Below are 22,376 nucleotides of genomic sequence, written 5' to 3'. Positions count from 1 at the left end.
AAAAAAAATTTTAAACAAAGCACAGCCATTTTCTTTTGGATAAACTGCCAAGTTTTTAATCTAGAAACGGTAACTATTAAGGTATGTGCAAATCAGTTTTTAAACTGGATTTGAGAAGAACCTTTGTTTTTCAGTTATTATTTTATATAAACAAGATGCACATAAATGACAAAAAGTTAACACTGAAATATTTTTTCTTCTTTTTAGATCACTATAAACAAAATTTCCACCTGAGAAGATGTTGAAATAGGAGTTACGGATACATTGGATTTGCTGAATGAATACCAGCAGTTTTTGTAACGTGGGGGGAAAGGCCTAAATTGCGATTACATGTGTAAATCACTGCGTTATTGCTTTAGTCATTGTCTCTATTTAGCAATGACAAGACTGGAAGAAGTAAATAGAGAAGTGAACATGCATTCTTCAGTGAGATATCTTGGCTATTTAGCCAGAATCAACTTACTGGTTGCTATATGCTTAGGTCTGTACATAAGATGGGAAAAAACCGCAAATTCCTTAATTTTGGTAATTTTTATTCTTGGCCTTTTTGTTCTTGGAATTGCCAGCATACTCTATTATTATTTTTCAATGGAAGCAGCAAGTTTAAGCCTCTCCAATCTTTGGTTTGGATTCTTGCTTGGCCTCTTATGTTTTCTTGATAATTCATCTTTTAAAAATGATGTGAAAGAAGAATCAACCAAGTATTTGCTTTTAACTTCCATAGTATTAAGGATATTGTGCTCTCTGGTGGAGAGAATTTCTGGTTATGTCCGTCATCGACCCACTTTACTAACTACAGTTGAATTTCTGGAACTTGTTGGATTTGCTATTGCCAGCACAACTATGTTGGTGGAAAAGTCTCTGAGTGTCATTTTACTTGTTGTAGCCTTGGCCATGCTGATTATTGACCTGAGAATGAAGTCTTTCCTAGCTATTCCAAACTTAGTTATTTTTGCAGTCTTGTTATTTTTTTCCTCATTGGAGACTCCCAAAAATCCAATTGCTTTTGCATGTTTTTTTATTTGCCTGATAACTGATCCTTTCCTTGACATTTATTTTAGTGGACTTTCAGTAACTGAAAGGTGGAAACCCTTTTTGTACCGTGGAAGAATTTGCAGAAGATTTTCAGTTGTTTTTACTGGAATGATTGAGCTTACGTTTTTTATTCTTTCAGCATTTAAACTTAGAGACACTCATCTCTGGTATTTTGTAATACCAGGCTTTTCCATTTTTGGAATTTTCTGGATGATTTGCCATATTATTTTTCTTTTAACTCTTTGGGGATTCCATACCAAATTAAATGACTGCCATAAAGTATATTTTACCCACAGGGCAGATAACAATAGCCTTGATAGAATAATGGCATCCAAAGGGATGCGTCATTTTTGTTTAATTTCAGAGCAGTTGGTTTTTTTCAGTCTTCTTGCAACAGCGATTTTGGGAGCAGTTTCCTGGCAGGTAAGCTTATGGTTTGTCTATTATGTCAATGCCTATATGTGATAAAATCCTACTTTAAGAATTGAAATTAGAATTGTAAGATCAAGTTCCTTATTTGCAAAAGAGATTCCTTTTTGGCTGTTATCTAATTTTGTTCATGGACTTGAAGCACTGACTGCATTTTGACATAATAATTTAGTTTGATATCTAGCAAAGAGGTACCAAAATGTTAGGAATACTCAGCATGCGACATGCTTCCCACTTCTTTATTATTCATTAGTGAAACACTTATAGATTAAAGATCCTTAGAATACTGGCCTTTGGAGAATATTTAGAGATTGTACTTTGATGCTTTCATTTTACCATGAGGAAACTGTGAGCCAGGGAAGACACATCCAGAGTCACTGGTACTAGTAAGAACAAGAGCACCTAACTTCTATCTAGTCCCTGGTCTCCTGGCTACGGCACCTTTCTTTTATGTAGTAATTTCCCTGAAGATTTTATATAAAAGGTGATTAGGTATATAACAACATTATCAGGTTCCTAATTATAGAGACTCTCCTAAGAAAGAAAAATGGATTTTACAGTATATTTGCTGTGTACAAATGTTTAAAAAAAGGTTCTTGTAGACAAAGAGTTTCAGATTGTACAGTGGGAGTTTGTATCTACAGTATTCACAAACCCAGTCTTCCATTTACTGGATACTTATTGACCATGTACTGTGTGCCAGGCACTGTGCTGGGTGCTGAAGATCTCAACATGTCTCTGTTCTTAAAGAAGGCACAGTCTCTCATGGGACAGGGAAGAGGCTGGATTGTAAACATGAAATTATGATTACAGTCTGACAAATGCTATGATCTGCATACATAAGGCTGGAATGTGGGACATAAAGGAAGGTCACCTCTGCTTGGTGTAGTTCTCTGCTTTGCACCAGTTTGTTGCTATGAAGTGATTTCTAGAAGCGTTTGAACTTGGAGTTGTGGAGACTTGCCTGGGCATGATGCTTTCTAGTCACTGTAGGCTGTGGCTGGCAGCCTTTGTGGGAGTCAAGCAGATGATGATAACATTTGGGGTGTTGCCTGAGGATATTGCCCTCACTTTGCTCTAGTTGCCAGTGCTAGGGACTATCAGAATGATGATGATAACATCACAAACTGTAACGAGAGTTCTCCCTCTTCCTTGCCTCTCCTCTTCCTGCTAGCTCCTTTCCCAGGCCTAACTACTTTTTTTTTTCCAAGTCATCCTCATTCATGTCGATTGCCATTCCAGGCCAAATTCTGTTAAACAAATATTTTCTTTGTCACCAAATTCTTTTTTTCTTATACCATTGGTCTTCAAGTACAGTATGTATACCACGGGAGGTACACAAAAGCTTTCCAAGGAGTATATCAGCAAAGACAATTTTAAAAGAATCAATTTCTAGATTCTCACCTTCTATTCTTTTTCCTAAAGTTGATCCCTCAATTTAGGTGTGGAGTAGTATCTCATTGTGTTTTTAATTTGCATGTCTCCAATGACTAATGGTGTTGAACATTTTTCATGTGTGAGCCATTTACTTTTTTGTTGTTGATCTATTAATATTTAAATCTTTTGGTCATTTTCAAATTTGGTCATTTGTCTTGAGTTTTAAAAGTTCTGTATATATTCTGGATACAAGCTCTTTATCACTTCATCAGATAAAGGATTTGGAGATGTTTTCTCCCAGTCTGTGGCTTATCTTTTTTATTTATTTATTTATTTATTTTATTTTTTTAAGACAGGGTCTCACTTTGTTGCCCAGTCTAGAGTGCAGTGGCATCATTATAGCTCACTACATCCTCCAACTTCTGTGCGCAAGCAATCCTGCCTTAGCCTCCCAAGTAGCTGGGACCATAGGTACGCACCACCACGCCCGGCTAATATTTTTATTTTTTGTAGAGACAGGGTCTCGCTATTACCCAGGCTGGTCTTGAACTCCTGGCCTCAAGCAATCCTCTTACCATTGGCTCCTTGAAGTGCTAGAATTACAGGCATGAGCCACCACACCTGCCTGTAATTCCACCGCAATGATGCTTTTTTGAAGAGTAAAAGTTTTTAATTTTACAAAGTCCAATTTATCAACTTTTTCTTTTATGGACTTTGCTTAGCTAAGAAATCTTTGTTCAACACTAGGTCACAATTCCTTCATAAGCTTTATCGTTTTTTACATGTAGGTATAGATGTATGATCCATTTTGAGTTAATGGTATGAGGAAAGGATTTTTTTTTTTTTTTTGTATATGGATATCTAATTGTTCCAGCACCATTTATAGAAAAGACTAATCTTTTCTCCCATTGAATTGCCTTGGCACCTTTGTAAATTATGCTTTATTTTTTAGCTATTTTGTTATATTGATCTGTATGTCTATCCTCATGTCAGTACTATGCCATTACACCAGATATTTTCTAATTTCCCTTGAAATTTCTTCTTTGACCCATGGGTTATAAATTTTTTGTGTGATAGCCTAATACTTGGGGATTTCCCACATGTTTTTCTGTTGTTGACTTCTAATTTAATTCTGTGGTTAGAGAAGTAGCTTGTATGATTTTAGCCTTTTAGTAAGACTTGTTTTGTGGCCTGATGTATGTTTTATTCCACATTCACTTGAAAAGAATGAGTGCTCTGTTGTTGGGTACAGTGTATATAAATATCAGTGAGGTCAAGTCAGTTGATAGTGTTGTTCATAAATCTATATCCTTGCTGATTTTCTGTCTAGGTCTATAATACAGAGGTTAAAATCTCCATTATAACTGCTGAATTGTCAATTTCCTCTTTCAATTCTGTCATTTTTTTTTTTTTTACCTTATGTGTTTTGCAACTCTGTTTGTAGTTGTATATGCATCTTTGCTATATCTTCTTACTATACTGACTCTTATCAGTATGGTAAACAGCATAATTGAATAGTTATAACAGAGACTGTGTGGCCCATAAAGCTTAAAATATTAACTATCTGGCCCTTTTAAGAAAAAGTTTACTCATCTTTGTTCTAGACCAGTGCTTCTTAAACTTTAATATGCCTATGAATCAGGTGGGGGATCTTGTTCAAATTCTGAAGATTGAAATTCAGTAATTTGGGGAAAAAGTGTGAGACTTTGCATATCTAAAAATCTTCTAGGTGATGTAGGAACTCCTGGTCAGCAGTGCACCCATTGAGTGGCAAGGTGTTCATTTGGCTCTTCAAGACCAGTGAATCATCCTGAGTTGTGTCTGCATTCCCCAATTTAGTTGCTATTTGGTAACTGCTGCTGGTGGTGTAGGTTTTGTGCCTAGGAGGCAATTAAACATTTCTAACTTAATTTTGATTTAACTATTCTTCTGTAGAAAGATTTCAAACTCTGCCCAGTGTTCTGTGAGATATTAGTGAGTATGCTCAGAGAAAAGATGTTCAAAATACAGAAAGAGAAACATTTCAAAAGTTACTTGACCATGAAATCCTTGCCTCTACCCCTCAACTACTCCCATTACCCACCCCTCCCCAAAAACCTTTTAACGTCTATGTCAAGTGCAATTTAGGAAGCATCTACAGGATTTATACATGTCCCAATCCTTTTGAATGATGAAAGAATCAGAAAATTTTATAGTGAAAGGCAAGCAATTAATAGCTTTGTTAGGACAAGACTGTTTTGGGGATAATAACATCATTAAGTAAAGTATAAGGGCCAGCTCAAATTCTTTAAATTGGTTTTTAGTTAACTATTACTCAAATCCTAAAATGATATTAATACTGTTTAACTTTTTAGTGTAATCTAATCCCATTCATCACATTTCTGTGAGAGTAATACTAAAATGCTAAACTGTTTTTTTTCACTATTCAATTAAAATATCCTTCAGTGGATTTCCACTGGAAAAACCGTGCCACTGGTTAGGTGTGGGCAGACCCAATGTGGCAAGATACAGAATTAAAGAAGCCTTTTGAGTAGATCAATTTGTCAGCCATGGACAGGATCGACAAAAGAGATAGATGGAAATCGAGAAGGCTACCTAGGAGCAAGAGATAAGGACCTGGACTAAGGTGATAGGAAAATGTTCTATGACAAGGATGAGACTAAGAGTACTGTCAAAGGAAAAACTAATAGATCTTGTTGAGAAGTAAAATTTAAGGGGAATTTGATGTTACTTGATGAAATGTAGCATTGAGTGTTCTGACATGGTGGATGGTCAAAGAGAAAATGTTGAAAAGATGTTGACAAGCTGAAGGGAGCCTATGGGAATGTAGGGTAAGAGAAAGTGTAATTTTGGATTTCATTGGGTTAGTGACCTAGCAGCTGGCATTGGCAAATTATAAAACATCTTACAATGGATTTACTTATCTTTTAAAGTATACTTTTAGGGGGTCAAATGTATTCTCCTTTTACTACTAGAAAAGTAAAACAAAACACATGAGATTAACATGCCTAATGGAGCACAATTGTAATTTAGACCTTAATTCCCCAAAATGGGCTTTGCCACTTTCTCCAAAGCTTTTACATATGAAAAGTTTGGGGTTTTGTTAGTTTTACTTAGCTTAACGTAAAAAAAAAAAAAAATTATTAAGGAAAAATTTGCATACAGGAACATACACCCTTTTTAGTAATTCTGCAATTTTGACAAACACATGTAGTTGTGTGACCACCACTACCACAGTCAACATGTAGAGTAGTTCCATCACCCCCAGAATTCCCCCCTACTCCTTTGTAGTCAGTCCTTCTCCCCACCTTTGGCATTTGGCAACCCCAAATTTGTTTTCTTTCTTCTAGACATTTTCTTTTTCCAGAATGTAATATACATAAAATCACATAATATGTAGCTTTTTGAGTCTGACTTCTTTGACTTAGCATAAATCATTTGAGATTCATCCATGTTGCTGTGCATATCAATAATTTATTCCTTTTCATTGCTGAGCAGTTTTCTATTGTATGGATATACTATAGTTTATCTATGCAGATTATTCAATTGAGAGACATTGAAATTATTTATAGTTTTTTGGTAATTATGAATAAAGCTACTATAAACATTTGTAGCTGGGAACAGTGGGTCACACCTGTAAACCCAGCACTTTGGGAGGCTGAAGCAGGAGGGATTGCTTGAGGCCAGGAGTTTGAGACCAGCCTGGGCAACACAGGGAGACCCTGCCTCTAAGAAAAAAAAAAAATTAGCCAGGCATGATGGTGCGCACCTGTAGTCCCAGCTACTGGGGAGGCTGAGGTGGAAGGATTACTTGAGCCCAAGAGCTTGAGGCTGCAGTGAGCTATGATGCCGCCACTGCCCTCTGTCTGGTCAACAGAGCAAGACCCTGTATCTAAAAAAATGAAAAATAAATAAAAATATTCAAGAGACCTGAACAGATACTTTACCAAAGAAGACATACAGATGGCAAGTAAGCACATGAAAAGATTCTTAATGTCAAGTTAAGACTTAATTTCAAGTTATGGTCAAAATACTCAACATTTTATATCCTAAAATTTTTCAGGTAACAAGAACAAAATCTCTATGCAACAAACATACAGATACCAATGTCACAATTTCATTTAAAAAATCTGGCATTTATATAAGAAACATATAATTCTTGTTTGCTTGTTTAGAAGTATTTTTGTATGAGTACCTGAGATAAGCCAGGTGAAAACTAAAGAAAATGAAGCCCAACTTAGAAATAGAAATACGAATGTATGTTAAAAAGCAATATATAAATGGAGATACTATGCTGTTCAGTGTGAGAAACCTAGATTTAAGAAACCACAGGCAACTTTCAAAACTTTGCTTAGTTCAGGAAATTTAAGAATATTATGAAAGCCACTTTATAGTTTTAAAGTCAAGTGATTTCTTTATGTGGAGGCAGTTGGGTATAGTGGAAAGCACCTAAGCTTTGTAGTTAGACTTTGGTTCAGTCCTAGCTCAGCCACTTATTTTCTGTGTGTATGTGAACAAGTTAATTAACCTTTTGAGTCTTGATTTCCTGAATCTGTAAAAAGGGGATAATATTTAGGTTATGAGCTTATTCTAAATATTAGAAATACACAAAATATGTCTAGCACAATAAATGGTAGCTGTAGTGTGCAATGAAGCATTTTTAAGTTGAAATGAGGTCATTATGAGCAAAATGAAATCTAAACAACTATTACTTTTTAATCAAAATGACTGTTGCTATTTGGGAGATCTTGGTATGTAGTTGTTAAGGCCCCAGTAGATGCATTAGGAATCTATTTTTTGGCTGAGTAGCCTCAAAAAACATAAAAATAGAAATTTTTTAAGAGTACAATCCTAATAAAGGTGAAACAACTCAGGTCTGGGAATCAAATTCAGGCAGTCTACTGAATCTTACTTTTCCCCATGGGCAAAATGAAAAGATTAAATAATCGCTGGGCTCATTTCCCACTCTAAAATTACACAAAACTAAGTAAAGTGGTTAAGTAAGAGTAAAGCCTATGAAGGCAGACTGCCTGGATTCATACCAGCTGTGTTGAGAAAGTTTTCTGATCTCTCTCTCTCAAGCACATTTCTCATCTACAAACTGGGAACAGTAATGGTACCTATCTATAGTGTCATGAGAATTAAACAAATTAATAAATAAAAAATAAGAGTGGTGGTGAAGTGGTTAGCACGTAGAAAATAGTTAAGGTAGATCCTGTTATTACTAAAATGGAAAAAAATTGATATCTATAGTCATTTAAAAAAAGGTTTTAATGTTTTAAGTTGGAAAACCAGTTAAAGAGAAGAAGAAATATCATGTTCCTTATCATGAAGAAAACAATATACAGAACACTGTTATTGGTATTTTAGGAGGGAAAAAAATCTGTTTCATAGTGTTCTGGCAGAAGTGATAAAACATGAAATTAAAAGAGGCTCTCTGTATCTTCCAGATAGAAATCAGTCTTCATTCTCATATAGAATAAAATAGCTCAAAACTTTAGGAGGAGAAATAAAATAAAACAAAAGTTATGAAAAATGAGCATTTCTAATTTTGGCAGCAGATTTGAAAACTCCCTGCTCCCCATGCCAAGTGAGGTACTATAGCTGTTCCTGCCATCTTGCTAGAAATGAAACAGCGCGTCATCTGTGGATCTCATCTCTCTCTCTTGGCTATGAGGCTGATCTTAAGACATCTGTCATACACAGTGACTGCCATCACTTCCCCTCCAGAGAAATCAACTGTGATTGGAGTTTTTTTGGTTTGGGTCAAAAGGGCTTCTACAAAAAGCTGTCTCAAACCCCCATGAAATTTGTAAATGACAGTGGTTGGCAAGAAAAGGCATATAAAATCTCCTGTGAACAATTTCAGAGAGAATCTCAATATAAGAATGCTTTAGGGTATGTTTCCTTAGGTATCTAGGCACTCTTCCCCCGTTTTATCCTTCTGTGGATTATAATTTATCATAGTTTTAGAAAAGTCTATAGATGAGCAATAAAACTAACACCAAATGCTATGGCACTGTGTCTGATTGACTTATTTAAGGAAAAAAGTATAAAAGGAAAGCAAATAGGGCATTCAGTGAACATAATACAAATTGCGGGAAACAACAGCTGCAGTGTTGCATTTTAAAGATGAAATGAGATTATGAACAAAACACAACAGAAGTTAATGGTAAAATTTTAGCTTCTTAATGTAAATGACTTGGAATGATCCTATTGACTCATTCTGAAAATATTAAGCTCAGTAAAACTAACAAAAAAACAAAACCAAAGCTATTTATAGAGGTTAGGCAAAGATTCTATTCAAGTGAGGTCAGGTAAAGATTCTCACATATGACATCAAAAGATTATTTATAAAAAATAAATAAATAAATTGGACTATACCAAAATTAAGAATATCTACTCTTCAGAAAACATAAAATGAGAAGACCAGCCTGGGCAATGTAGCAAGACCCCATCTCCACAAAAAATTTAAAAATTAGCAGGGCATGATGGAGGATGCCTACTCAGGAAGCTGAGGCAGGAGGATTTGCTTGAACCCAGCACTTCAAGGTTGCAATGAGCTATGATTAAGCCACTACACTCCAGCCCGGACAACAGAGTGAGACCCCATCTCTAAAAATAATATATACATAAATTGGAGGAGGAATAGTCAACTGTATTAGGCTACAAAGAAGTATTACATTAGGACTCAGATGAAGGTTCCTGGAGACCTATATGTGGAATGATAGATACAAAAGCATGAATAGAATTGATTATAAGAGAATGGGAGATCAACTTTTTAGAGACCCTGTCTCTAAAAAACAAAAAAAAAAGAAGAAAGAAAGAAATATCCTATAAAACAAAACTCCTGAAAGCTATAAAAGAAGACTTGAATGGAAAAACATACCATACTATCTGGGACAGGAAGATGGAGCTCTATGCCCTGCAGACATTTGTTATTAATAAATGTAAAGGGAATCATTTTCAAAGCTGAGCTGTACTTCTAGTCCCCTCAGGAGGAGCAAAAATCAAAGCCAGGGCCTCTAGAAGTGAAATCTCTGGTAAATGACTTCCATTTTAAGCTGACACACTGAAGGAAAAGGTGGAGCTATGTATATTACAGTTCTCTCATGAACTTGCATCCTGCCTGGCCTTGTGTCCTATTAGTGGTCCAACCTGGATTAAGTGGTCAAACCTAGATTAAGATATGTAGACTGGTAATGCCCCCACCTCTCTGGAAAAAAACAAAAATCCTCTCTTGGAGAAGATATTTTCCTAGGCTTAAAATAAATCACAATTTTTTTTACATACATATAAGTATCATAAATAAAACCAGGTATGTACACACACGGCACCAACAGCAAAAAGCAGCAGATCCAACAGACAGCAGAAAAAAGTACTGAGATATTGAAATTATCAAACAGAGCAAACCATCTTTCTTACTAAGTTGAAAAACTAAAAGCAAAGATCAGAACATAATGGTAGGAGACTGGAAACTATAAAAAATGTTAAGGTTTGAAAAGGACTAAATAGATATTTTAGACTCAGAAAATGAAACACCTGAAGTTATTTCAGTGTGCAAGCTTAAAAGTAGATTAGACAAAGCTGAAGTAAGCGTTAATGAACTGGAAGATAGCGCTCAGAAGTTATGCAAGAAGGAGCACAGAAGAGGAAAAATTACAGAAAATAATGTATTGAAGAAAAGGGTAAAACTCAAAGAGGATACTACAGTGAAAAAATTTCACCTGTGTTTGATTCGAGTCCCAGAAAGAAAAGGAGTAAACAAAGGCCAAAGGATATATGTGAAAAGTTAGTCAAATAAACCAGTAGAACAGAAAAGAGTCCCAAAACAGATCCATGAATACTGGATTTATGACAAACATGGCACTGTAGAATAATGTGGAATGGTTGATGTTTTGTGTAATTGGTACTTGGACAACTGGGTGTTCCTACGGAATAAAAAAATGAAATTGGGCCATTATCACAAACAATCAATTACATTTGGATTAAAGACCTAAATGTGAAGGGCGAAACAATAACACCTTTAAAGAATAATGTAAAATATCTTCTTAACATTTGAGTAGAGCAAGATTTCTTTAATGTGATACAAAATGACCAGATTACAATTAAGAACTTATGTTAAGCAAAAAACAGCATTAAGGGAGTCACAGAAGGGAAAAGGTATTTGCACTACAACCTACAAAAGACTTTTATCTAAAATGTTAACAATTCTGTCAGTCAATGAGAAAAAGACCAGCCCCATAGAAAGTGGGCAGAATATTTAACACTTCACCAAAGATGAAACCCAGATGATCAAAGGTATTTAACCTCATTAATAATCAGAGAACTTGTTATTTATTCCAGTTTTGTTGTAATGGCAAATTTTGTAAGCAATCTAAATACTAACAGTAGGGAATCAGCTAAAAGTTAGTAGTTGTGTATGGGTGATGGTACTTGGAATGATTTTAATCACCTATTTTTTTTACTTATTTGTGTTTTTCAGTGAGCATATACTTTGTCATATAATTGATAAAATAGGATGTACATAGGACATTATATCCATCGTCCATTATAGGAGTAAATTCTCTACTTTTTATTAAAATTTTTGATAGATGAACCACTCAGTGTTAAGAATGTGTGTTCATGCACACAGGTATGTAATATGTGCAGTAACAATTTATAAAGAATGTGGAATAGTATCAGTATTCTACAGATACAGTTCAGGACTAAGTGACTATCATCCTTCCATTTTCTTTTCATTTAAATGGTCCTTTAATTTTTTCTGCTTTTTTTATTTCAATTAATACCTAATTGCTGCCTCCTTTTAATATTTCTTCTGCCTCTCTACTTTCCGTTCTGCTTTTAGGATGCTTAAATATCCTTAATATTTTTTTTCTTTTTTGTTAACATTTTGAATTTAGATGTGTAGGGAGTTCAGTGCTTTTCAAAGATAAACTGTATTATAAGAATGAAATTCATTTTGATATCTTTAGGGTCTTACCTTAAGATTTTATTCCAATTTTTGGACCTTTTTCACAGAAAAAGATGAGCTCTTTCTAAAATACCCTAGTAAATGAACGTTTTATTTGAAAAATCACATAAGGCATGTGAGTTTTAATAAGAGTTTTGTTTTCTGGCTTTTTCTATGTCATATTAAACAGTGGGTATGTTTTTTTTATTTTGGATAGGATGTTTTTTGACAAATTTTTAAAAATGTGAGGTGCTGTGTTTTGCACCACAGCCTCCAAGAAGCTTAGAGATAAATTTAGGATTCTCTGTGCTAGTTAGCTCATCCATGTGTACTTGTCTGTTTTAACTTACAATTGTCTTTAGATCATTATTTTCCTTTTTATCCTTTTTGAAAGCAGAGATAAAAATGTGAATTGATATGCATGTATATCAATATATATGCACATACACATAAATATATCCACACATACTGTGTAAACATGTTTTGAATTTCTTGTAGCCAACAAATGGAATCTTCTTGAGCATGTTTCTAATTGTTTTGCCATTGGAATCCATGGCTCATGGGCTCTTCCATGAATTGGGTAACTGTTTAGGAGGAACGTCTGTTGGATATGCTATTGTGATTCCCACCAACTTCTGCAGGTACAGTAATCTAGTATAGTTAATAATTACTTGATTCATAACATTTTCTTAATATTTATATGAACATAGATGTAAAATAACTTTTCAAAACCTAACTGTTGTATTTCTTTATTCCAAATTTTTAGAAATCTACTCCAAGTGATAATATAATATTCAGGGTTCAATTTAAATATTTTAATAAATATGATTGAGTTATATGTTAGCTAGAAATCAGAAAATATGAGTAAGTTTTCTAAGGAAAGGTCCTACCCTAAAGGGAGAATCTTATTTAAGAAAATGTTCTGTGAAACAACATATTGAAATATAATAGAATGTGCACTGGGCCTGAGATGCCAGAATTCTGTGTTACCTTAGGCAAAAACTCTGAACCTCAGTGTCTTTATCTAAAATGTACATGGTAATACCTATTCTGCTCATCTCAGGAATTTTATGAAGAGCTAATAAAAATATGAGTGTAAAAACATTCTGCACACTGAACAATGCCATACAAATACCAGGAATTCGAAAAATTGGCAGAAGTTTAATAAATATTTGATTGTAGATTTATTCCAAAATAATTTTTACCCCCAAATGTGTGAGACATCTCTATAAATCTATAAATATTGCTACATATTTATTTTTCTTTTGTAGCTAAATACCTTTAAAATAGAAAAAAAAATAGGTCTTTGCTGTTAATGAATTTTGATAACTAAGTTTTCATCATACTTTCTTTTGGGGGTGGAACTTCAATATCAAAAATTTTTATCTGATTTCAAATATTTGACATAAAACCCCAAAATAGAATATTTGTAGGAAATATTTTCCTCCATGTTAAAGGTTTGATTAAGTCAAAAGTCCTCATGAGAAGTGAAAGAAACAGATTTGGAAGGGTTACATAAAGTCAGATGTGACAACTCTACAGAAAGAATGTGTGGAAATAGCAATATTCAGTTAGATTTTTACTCCATTATGGCTTTTTTATGTATTGCTTGTTCTTTTACTTTTTTGTGATTGTTAAATGTTACAAGTATAGAACAAAATATTTTAATGAAAACCACCAAAGTTTTATTAGAATAGTATTAATGATACATGAAGCAAAATCTAAAGTTTTCAAAATTCCTGATGGAAATCCCTTTTCTAGGTAGGAGTTATGATTTTTTCCCCCTCAATATTGATGGTATTTTGTTAATTATAAGACTTGGTTTATTGTCTTTACCATTTTACATTTGTCCCAGGATCAGATCTAGGTCTTCAATTAGTGTTGGATAGTGTAAGGCAATGGACCTAAATTTTAATAATTGTTTTTAAATGTCATTAATTTCTTCTATCATTTCTTCTATGAAACTTGAAGTATCATTTACCTCAAGTTAGTAAAACTTGAACCCAACTTTATAACAACCCTGTATTTTTCAATACATAAATTAAATATATAATTAAAATATTACTTTCATATTTTGTATGTTAAAATTTTTTCCTCAGGAATAAAAAGGTCTTTCTTTATAGTCCCACCCAGATGTTCTTTAAACTGTATAATCCTACTTCTACTTTTAGAAGTCTTGTCCATTATCTGTCATTTAGTACGAAAATATGTAAGAATAGAGCTGTCTCTACATTTGGATGTATTCTCCCAGATTTTAGTTTGGTTATTGTTTTAATGATAGGAAATACAATTTTAAGGAACCAGGTCTTGGTTTTCCAAGCTTAATTTTTAGCACTATAGGAATTTTAGAAAAGATGATTTTTAAAAATTCTGCCATTTAGTTAGCAACAACTGTTGTGATTCTTAATTATAAATGATAGATGAGAATGTGACATAGAATGAATACTTCTTGCACACCAAAATAATTGTTTTTTCTCCTACTTCAGTCCGGATGGTCAGCCAACATTGCTTCCACCAGAACATGTACAAGAGTTAAATTTGAGGTCTACTGGCATGCTCAACGCTATCCAAAGATTTTTTGCATATCATATGATTGAGACCTATGGATGTGACTATTCCACAAGTGGACTGTCTTTTGATACTCTACATTCCAAACTGAAAGCTTTCCTTGAACTTCGGACTGTGGATGGACCGAGACATGACACATATGTTTTGTATTACAGCGGACACACCCATGGTACAGGAGAGTGGGCTCTAGCAGGTAAATTCACCTTTGGCAGTTTCACTGTTGTGAAAATACACATATTCATGGAAATCTCTTATCCACACAGAGACATTAAATTTCTAGGATTCTTAATTTTTTCTATTTCACAGTTTACCAACTATACATGACTCTTAAGTTTTTCTTTTCTTTAGCATACCTGCTTAGCATAATTTTAGTAATCTCTAATAAGGTTTTGAGAATTATGTCTTGTAGATATAATTAGAAAAATAATTTTGATTTCAGACTTATCAGTTTCCCTTTAAAGTGTTTTCAGAATTATGAAATATATGTTTCAGAAGCTGATAAACTATTTTGACCAGTATTTTTTGTCTTTAAATGTTATGAATGCCGATTTCAGTAGTCCTTCACATGTGTAGTTTTATTTATGTTAGAAAGCTCAATATTTTTAACAGCAGGCAATGTGATAATGGAGTAGTACTTAGGTCAGGAGACCTTGGTTCTGGACCTAATTTGCTGCAACAGTGTTATTTTAGATAAGTGACTGAACTTCTATTGGCTTCAATTTTCTCATCTGTAAAATGAGGCAATAATATGAAATGGTCATTGAGTTTTATTCTAAGATATAAAAATCTGTAAGGGGTTTTTTTTTTTTTGCATTTTTTGGAAGCTTTTAGGCTGTTAAAAAAAACATAATTTTGGTTTACATGCATATGGGGAAAAATGCTTTCTTTCTCAAAAGTTACTGCCAACAGAGAAATGAGATCTCTCTATATAATATGTAAATTTGTCAGTCTTCTCAGCTATAATACAGACCCCATAAGTCTAGGGCTTTGTTTTATAAATTGTTATTTGCTTAGGACCTATAACACACGTAGTAGGGGATCCTTAGGTAACTGATAGGTGGATGAAGTCATTGAATGAATCATGAAAAAACAAAGTAATTTTTCTTATTTTAGATTGAAGTAGTTCTTTTAGATTTAACTATACCCTGCTTTTTTTCCAGGAAAGATATTAGATGTTTTAAACCAAGAACACATACAATAATGTCATAAAGTATAATTGGAAATATAGATTCAGGTCAAAGAAAAAGATAAACAGAAGTAGTATAGAAAAACAGAAGCAAAGCTGTTACTACAAGAACTCTAGGAGGAAACAAACTCAAGGTTAAAGTAGAGATGATTTGAAACCAGCGTGATCTCACAAATTTCATGCCAGATTTATAACTGAGGTTTTATCATAAAGAAAAATAATTTTTTGAAATATTTCACTTTTGCAAATAAATATTGACTATCTCAGTGACTGTCTAGAAAGGGTGAAGGTGAACTAACATTTATTGGGCATATTTTAAGCATTAAGCTATTGTGCTTAGTACTTTACACATGTTGTTATTGATAGATAGAATCTTCATGTGAAATCCTTTGAGATAGATACCGTCACTCTGTTACCTTCATTTTTCAAAGGATGAAATGGAAGCTGAAGGTGGTTATGTAACTTATCTGTGGTCATACACTAAGTGATAGAACCATGATTCAAGCCCCCCCTGTGCACAACTCCTAAAGTGTGTTTTTCCCCCATGTTGTCTCCAAGGGTGAAAGCCAGGATCGTAGAGAAATGGCCTGTTCTGGTTAAGTAGATATTTTTGTTAGCATGGATCACTCATTTTCTAAAAATTAGAATTACAGAAAGGTACTCAACACTAAAACTACTCAAACATAGTTTATAAAACTATTTACTTGACCTGTAACTTTTTAATCACAGTGTAGAAAATGACTTTTTAACCTTTATGCCTACTTTAATTCCATATAAAGTATAGCATTCTGTGTATACTAACTCTCAGAGCACAAGAGAAGAAGTTTTAGTCAATTCAAAAAGGTTCACAGAAATAGAATTTCAGACCTAAAAGCAGGAATTGATTATGGAAACTTACTACAGTGCTTAAAACAACAACTCTCCCTAGATCAAATGAGGAAAAAAGGATACTTTTGGTAGACATGAATATATCCCTTGTTATTTTTAACTATTATAAGGAATTAATTTTAAGAGGAAGCTTTTTGTGTTTTTACATGAAGGATTTATTACCTAATGTAAACATTTTTCAAGAAGTTTGCATTTTTCTTGTTAAATATTTTAAAATTTATTTTAAGTATTTTTTAAAGATGGCTTTGGAAATAAATTCTAGATGTTCAGTTTACTAATATATCACCTTTCTCTTTTTCTAGGAAAAGTAAGACACTAAGATAAACAGTATATAAATCAGTGTTCTTAAATTTTTATTCATCACGAGTTAGGAATAATTTTTGAAGACCTAACTCTGTTATATTTTAGGTAAATGTTTAACATATACATTCTGGAATGATATCTTTGTAATTTTTTTTAAGTATGCTACCAATAAATTGACCATATAGAATTTCTCTGTTAGCCAAGATTTATTCCTGTGTAACTTTCTTTGTCAGAGATTTTATTATAAAAAGTAAAAAAAAAAAAAAAAAAGGAATAATGGAGAAAGCATAGCTACACACTGCCCTCCCCTTCCTGAGAAGTAGTAGGTTTTATCTCGTAATTCAGCAATTGTGTACTGTCCTGGCCTGAGGCATCTGGCTCACTTGCAGGTAACCAAGTTGAACCAGGACCAGAAGGCTTCTTTTCAGTTAGTTCGAAGTCTGGCCTGCCTCAGACATAGCGCTTGAAGGCTGATTCTATCTCAGAAATAGTATTGAACACCCTGCTCTGAGGAAAATGCTTTAATCTATTCCAAATGAAGTGACTGAGAGCTTTAAGCTCTGCATATTTATTAATAGTCATCTTTCTACCAACCTTTGAAATAGGAAACGTCATGACTGGGTTTTACTTGGGTTAGCAAGTTAAAAACAGGTCCAGAACTAAGTATCACTGTGGGAAAGAGAATCTATATTTGCCCTCTATCCCATACCTTTACTCATAGTACTTCTTAGAATATGTAGTCTTCTTACATTTATTGGGTTTCATAATATGGAACCTGATATTTTTCCTCTTTGCTTGAGGGTAAAAAACAATTATGGTAATTACAAGAGAGACAGAAATAAATGAGAAAAATGTAGATAATCTGTAAAGCAGTTTATCACAGATAAAGCCTTTAAAAAGCAGTCTCAGTTACTTGAAATGCATCAGATGGCTGTTATCTGAGATAAATGTAAGCACTTTGCATCTGGGCCAAAAGCCAAATGCAGCATAGAACCTATTCATGGGAGAAGGCAGAGCAAAACAAGAGAAGAGAAATAGTTTAAAAGACTTTAATGCTGCTTTAAGTCTTGTTGATTTCTAAAGAGCATTTATATAAGAGAATTAGGGTAGAATGTGCTAAAGAATATTTATGGAAATAGTTATGGATGGCATGTTGGGTAATGATGTTTTGTGGCAGATGGAATTTGTATAATGGCTCTTATAATCTGTGTCATCCTCTGATCTGCAGAGAAATTTAATATAGCTGGTAATAATGAGACGCTGACATTTGGCCATTTTTGAAAAAGTAGTATCTTCTGGAGGTTAAGTGAAGCAATACATTAGTAGTATGTGGAGACCATATATTGAAATAGTGTCTCTGAAATGATATGCATGCATGTTAGAGCAATTCATAAAACAAGGTGTTCATTTTCAGGGTTTTAAGATATAGTAGGCTGATGAGTGAAAGAATATTAATTAAGTACACATAAAGAATGTGATATATCCTGGCTTTAGAGGTCATATTACTAATCAAATCCAATAGATTCTCTATCTGGTGATATCATTTTGCTGATTTAACAAAGAGGATAGTTGCTCCTGGTAGATATGTACATCCTCAAGTTAAGTTGTTGGATCTTGTGCTAGTAAATTGTAGCATATTAAAACTTTTTCTAATTATAAATATAATATGTCTAATGTAAAAATTTTAGAAAAATATAGAAAAGTATTTTAAAAACCACCTGAAAATCAGACACCCAACAATAGCTACTGCTATAATTTTTGTAGATAATACTTTTATGTCATGCTTTTTCTCTTAATATAGACATTTTCTTATCATTAAAATTTTCTTTTTGTTTTTTTCTTTGAGATAGGATCTCACTGTGTCATCCAGGCTGGAGTGCAGTAGTGTGATCATAGTTCACTGCAACCTCCAACTCCTAGGCTCAAGCAGTCCTCCCCACACCAATTTCCCCAGTAGCTAGGACTATAAGTGCCTGCCACCACACCTGTTTGGCTTATTTTTTAATTTTTTTGTAGAGTCAGGGTCTCGCTATGTTGCTCCGGCTGGTCTCGAACTCCTGGTCTCCGGCAATCCTCCCACTTCAGCCTCCCAAAATGCTGGGATTATAGACATGAGCCACCACGCCTGGCCTAAAATTTCTTTGTAAATATTGTATTATAAAATTCCCCCCTAAGGTTTTATGCCATGATTTATTTTTACTTCCCCTGTTTCAGATTTTACTCTACCTTAGATAGCAGTGGGAAGATCTTTATATGTAATTTTTTGTTCCTACTTCTATGTTTTCCTTAGGACAGATTCCTAGAATTGGAATGATTGCATCAACGTACCATTGATACAGGGAAGGGCTAGGGTGAGGTGAGGGTGGCAATTCCCTCAGGCATAAAACTTAAGGGAGTGCCAAAAAACTCAATAATCAAGATAAATAATATTTTAATGTAGCATACTTAAAAGTCAAAATTAATGCAAAAGAAATTCACAATGAACCAAATGTAAAACCTATTAACTAGTTGTAAGATAGATTTCTAGGTCAGAAATTTACTTAGACCTTTTGGGGTATATTTTTAAAACTTCTTTGGTGTTCTTCAGGTATAAAACTGATTTAAATATAAATCCATTCTTAAACTTATTCTTGTACAGGTAGGAAGAGTGCTTCATTTGGTAGGTACCTACATAGGAGGAGGTTAAGGAAACATTGATTTATCAAAGGTATAGGACAGGGGTCAACAAACTTTTTCTGTACCAGGCCAGATATTTTTGGCTTTTGGGCCATAAGATCCCTGTTGCAGTTATTCAGCTCTGCCATTGTAGAGTGAAAGCAGTCATAGACAGAATGTGAAGGAATGAGTGTGGTTGTGTTCCAATAAAATGTTATTTGTGGAAATAATTACATGATATTTAAACTTCGTGTGATTTCACACATCACAAAATATTACTCTTATGATTTTCTTTCAACCATTTGAAAATATAAAGTCAATTCTTAGCTTTTAGGTCATACATAAACAGGTGGCAGGCAGGGTTTGACCCAAGAGCCATGATTTGCTGCCCCTGCCGTAGAATGTTAGCTTTCCTGTGTAATAATTTTCACTAAATTTAAAATGTAAAGCCATTTAATTTATAATGGCATATCCCTTTAAGTAAGGAGGATTTTTTTTTTTTTTTTTTTACCTCAGGTTGAAAATCTGTTTTTTAAAATATCTTCTGAAAAGATACTTTGAAAGGATCTTTTAAACACTTTTTTTTTTTTTGGCTTATTCTAAGAATTTAAAGAAAATATACTTAAGAGAGGCTTCAGAAATTATTGCTCTTGAATTTTCTCTTGTTCACAGGTGGAGACATACTACGCCTTGACACACTTCTAGAATGGTGGAGAGAAAAGAATGGTTCCTTCTGTTCCCGGCTTATCATCGTACTAGACAGTGAGAATTCAACCCCTTGGGTGAAAGAAGTGAGAAAAATTAATGACCAGTATATTGCAGTGCAAGGAGCGGAGATGGTAAAGACAGTAGATGTTGAAGAAGCTGACCCACCGCAGCTGGGTGACTTTACAAAAGACTGGGTAGAATATAACTGCAATTCCAGTAATAACATCTGCTGGACTGAAAAGGGACGCACAGTGAAAGCAGTATATGGTGTTTCAAAACGCTGGAGTGACTACACTCTGCATTTGCCAACAGGAAGCGATGTGGCCAAGCACTGGATGTTACACTTTCCTCGTATTACATACCCTGTGGTGCATTTGGCAAATTGGTTATGTGGGTTGAACCTTTTTTGGATCTGCAAAACTTGTTTTAGGTGCCTGAAAAGATTAAAGATGAGTTGGTTTCTTCCTACCGTGCTGGACACAGGACAAGGCTTCAAACTTGTCAAATCTTAATTTGGACCCCAAAGCGGGACATTATTAAGAGTTCACACTACCAGTTATCACTAACTTGCCATTTTTTGTATGCTGTATTTTTATTTGTGGAATATATCTTGTTACTTCTGTAGCTACTCTCACTTTGTCTTTTGTCAAGTAATTACGGTATATGTAAGGTGTTGGGAATAACCATTATTTTATACTAAAAGTATATAAGGAGTCATAAATGCTGACTCTGTAAATACATAAGAGATGTTAAAAATAACAATGCACTTTCAGGAATGTTTGCATATGCCTGTGATTAGAAAGAAAACAGTTGTCTGTGCTCTACGGTGGCCAATGAAGAATGACTAATGCCTTATTTTCTAGGCAGAGATTACAGAATGTAGACCAGACAAATTTGTTTACTATTTTAAGAGAAGATTCTTTTTTCTGAACAGGTTTGATCCAAGACTCTTTGAAGAACTACAGACTCTTTCTCCTTAGAAAAGAAAGAGGCCTACCGAAAATGAATGCAAAATTTGCTTATACTCCATCACATTCAGATACCTTGGTTGTGACCGGTTAACCAATGTAGCAGAGAAGCCCCAATTACTTTTTAGATCCAAACATTATTTAGGTAATTATGAAAGGCTAGGACCTACACGTTGCTCCTTCGTGAATTGGAGGGGGCTCCTGAAAACACTGATAGTTTTAAAAGTCTTTCTCAGGGCAACTTAATGTTTTTGTAATGAACAATGTTTCCAGCTACAAATTCCTTCCAAGCAAATTGTCTTCCTCTTCAAAAAGTACTCTTATAAAAGAAATTTAGCAATTTCCCATGGACTGATTCAGTCTATTTTAAGTATTCAGAAAAGATTTTGGTCTCTAGAGCTAATATTCTGCCATGAAAATTATTTTTCAGATCCTCAGTGATAACATTTTTTTCTACTGAAAGTCAAAGAATAGGAAACAGGTCTTTTTTTTTCATGTACACATGTAATGTATTATGTAAAAAGGTATTCATGTTGGCAATTTTAGTTAAGCATAATGGTGTGGTTGTAATTTTTAAAACTGAAATTCAGTGCTTTGATTAAAGCAGGCACTGATCAGGTTCTCTCTTAAGAGGTAATTCACTTTTTATTCCCTTCTAATAATCATTACATTCTAAATTTTCATCTTTGAAAAATAACAAGAGGGGAATAGAATTAACTTTGGGAGTAATTTAATCTTTGTTGTTTAAATGCTTTGACTTTTCACCATTGAAGCCATTTTTCCAGCCTCAGAGAGAGAAAATAATGCCTCTACCATTTTCTACCAGGTGACTTGAAAATTGAAGTTTGAGGTTAGAAAGAAGTCACTTAGAGTCAGGGAACTCGTATACCACTATCTATGCAGCATTGTTATGGTGTGGTTATTTCTATGTTTTGAATATTATTCTCCTAATGCTTTGAATAAAATTTTGTTAAAAATTAATTTTTCCATTTAATGTGCAAACTATTATTGAATAGTTAGTATATTAAAAGTGGTAGTCATTAAACATGCCCACGTTTTAAGAGTTCGTTTGATGGCAGATTGATCTGAAAATTTCCAGTATTTTAAGTATTTATATTAGCATCCAAATGAAATAGTATAGTGTTTCATTACTGTTCTTCTCTTCAGAAACAGTATATTAGAAAAGACAATGTTAAAATTATGAGCTAATAGGTTCAAAAAACAGTTAATGTTAAATAAAATCACCTTTTAAATTTTTCAGCCACTAGTGAGCAAATTAGCTTTAACTAAAGCATATCTCTTCAGT

The 22,376-nt window shown here is 33.8% G+C and overlaps 1 protein-coding gene across 1 annotated transcript; it reads left to right on the top strand.

Annotated features, from left to right (window-relative positions):
* Nucleotides 1–330: 330 nt before the first annotated feature.
* Nucleotides 331–21,348, top strand: TMEM168 (transmembrane protein 168). Its single transcript, XM_069461884.1, has 4 exons — nt 331–1,458; nt 12,293–12,435; nt 14,281–14,555; nt 20,067–21,348. Exons 1-4 carry the CDS (start codon nt 331–333, stop codon nt 20,612–20,614), a joined length of 2,094 nt encoding a protein of 697 aa, XP_069317985.1. The 3' UTR covers nt 20,615–21,348.
* Nucleotides 21,349–22,376: the final 1,028 nt, after the last annotated feature.

This window comes from Eulemur rufifrons, chromosome 29 (assembly GCF_041146395.1).
Source record: "Eulemur rufifrons isolate Redbay chromosome 29, OSU_ERuf_1, whole genome shotgun sequence".
NCBI lineage: Eukaryota > Metazoa > Chordata > Mammalia > Primates > Lemuridae > Eulemur > Eulemur rufifrons.
Note: the sequence above shows the minus strand (reverse complement) of the source record. Positions and strands in the feature narration are given on the sequence as shown.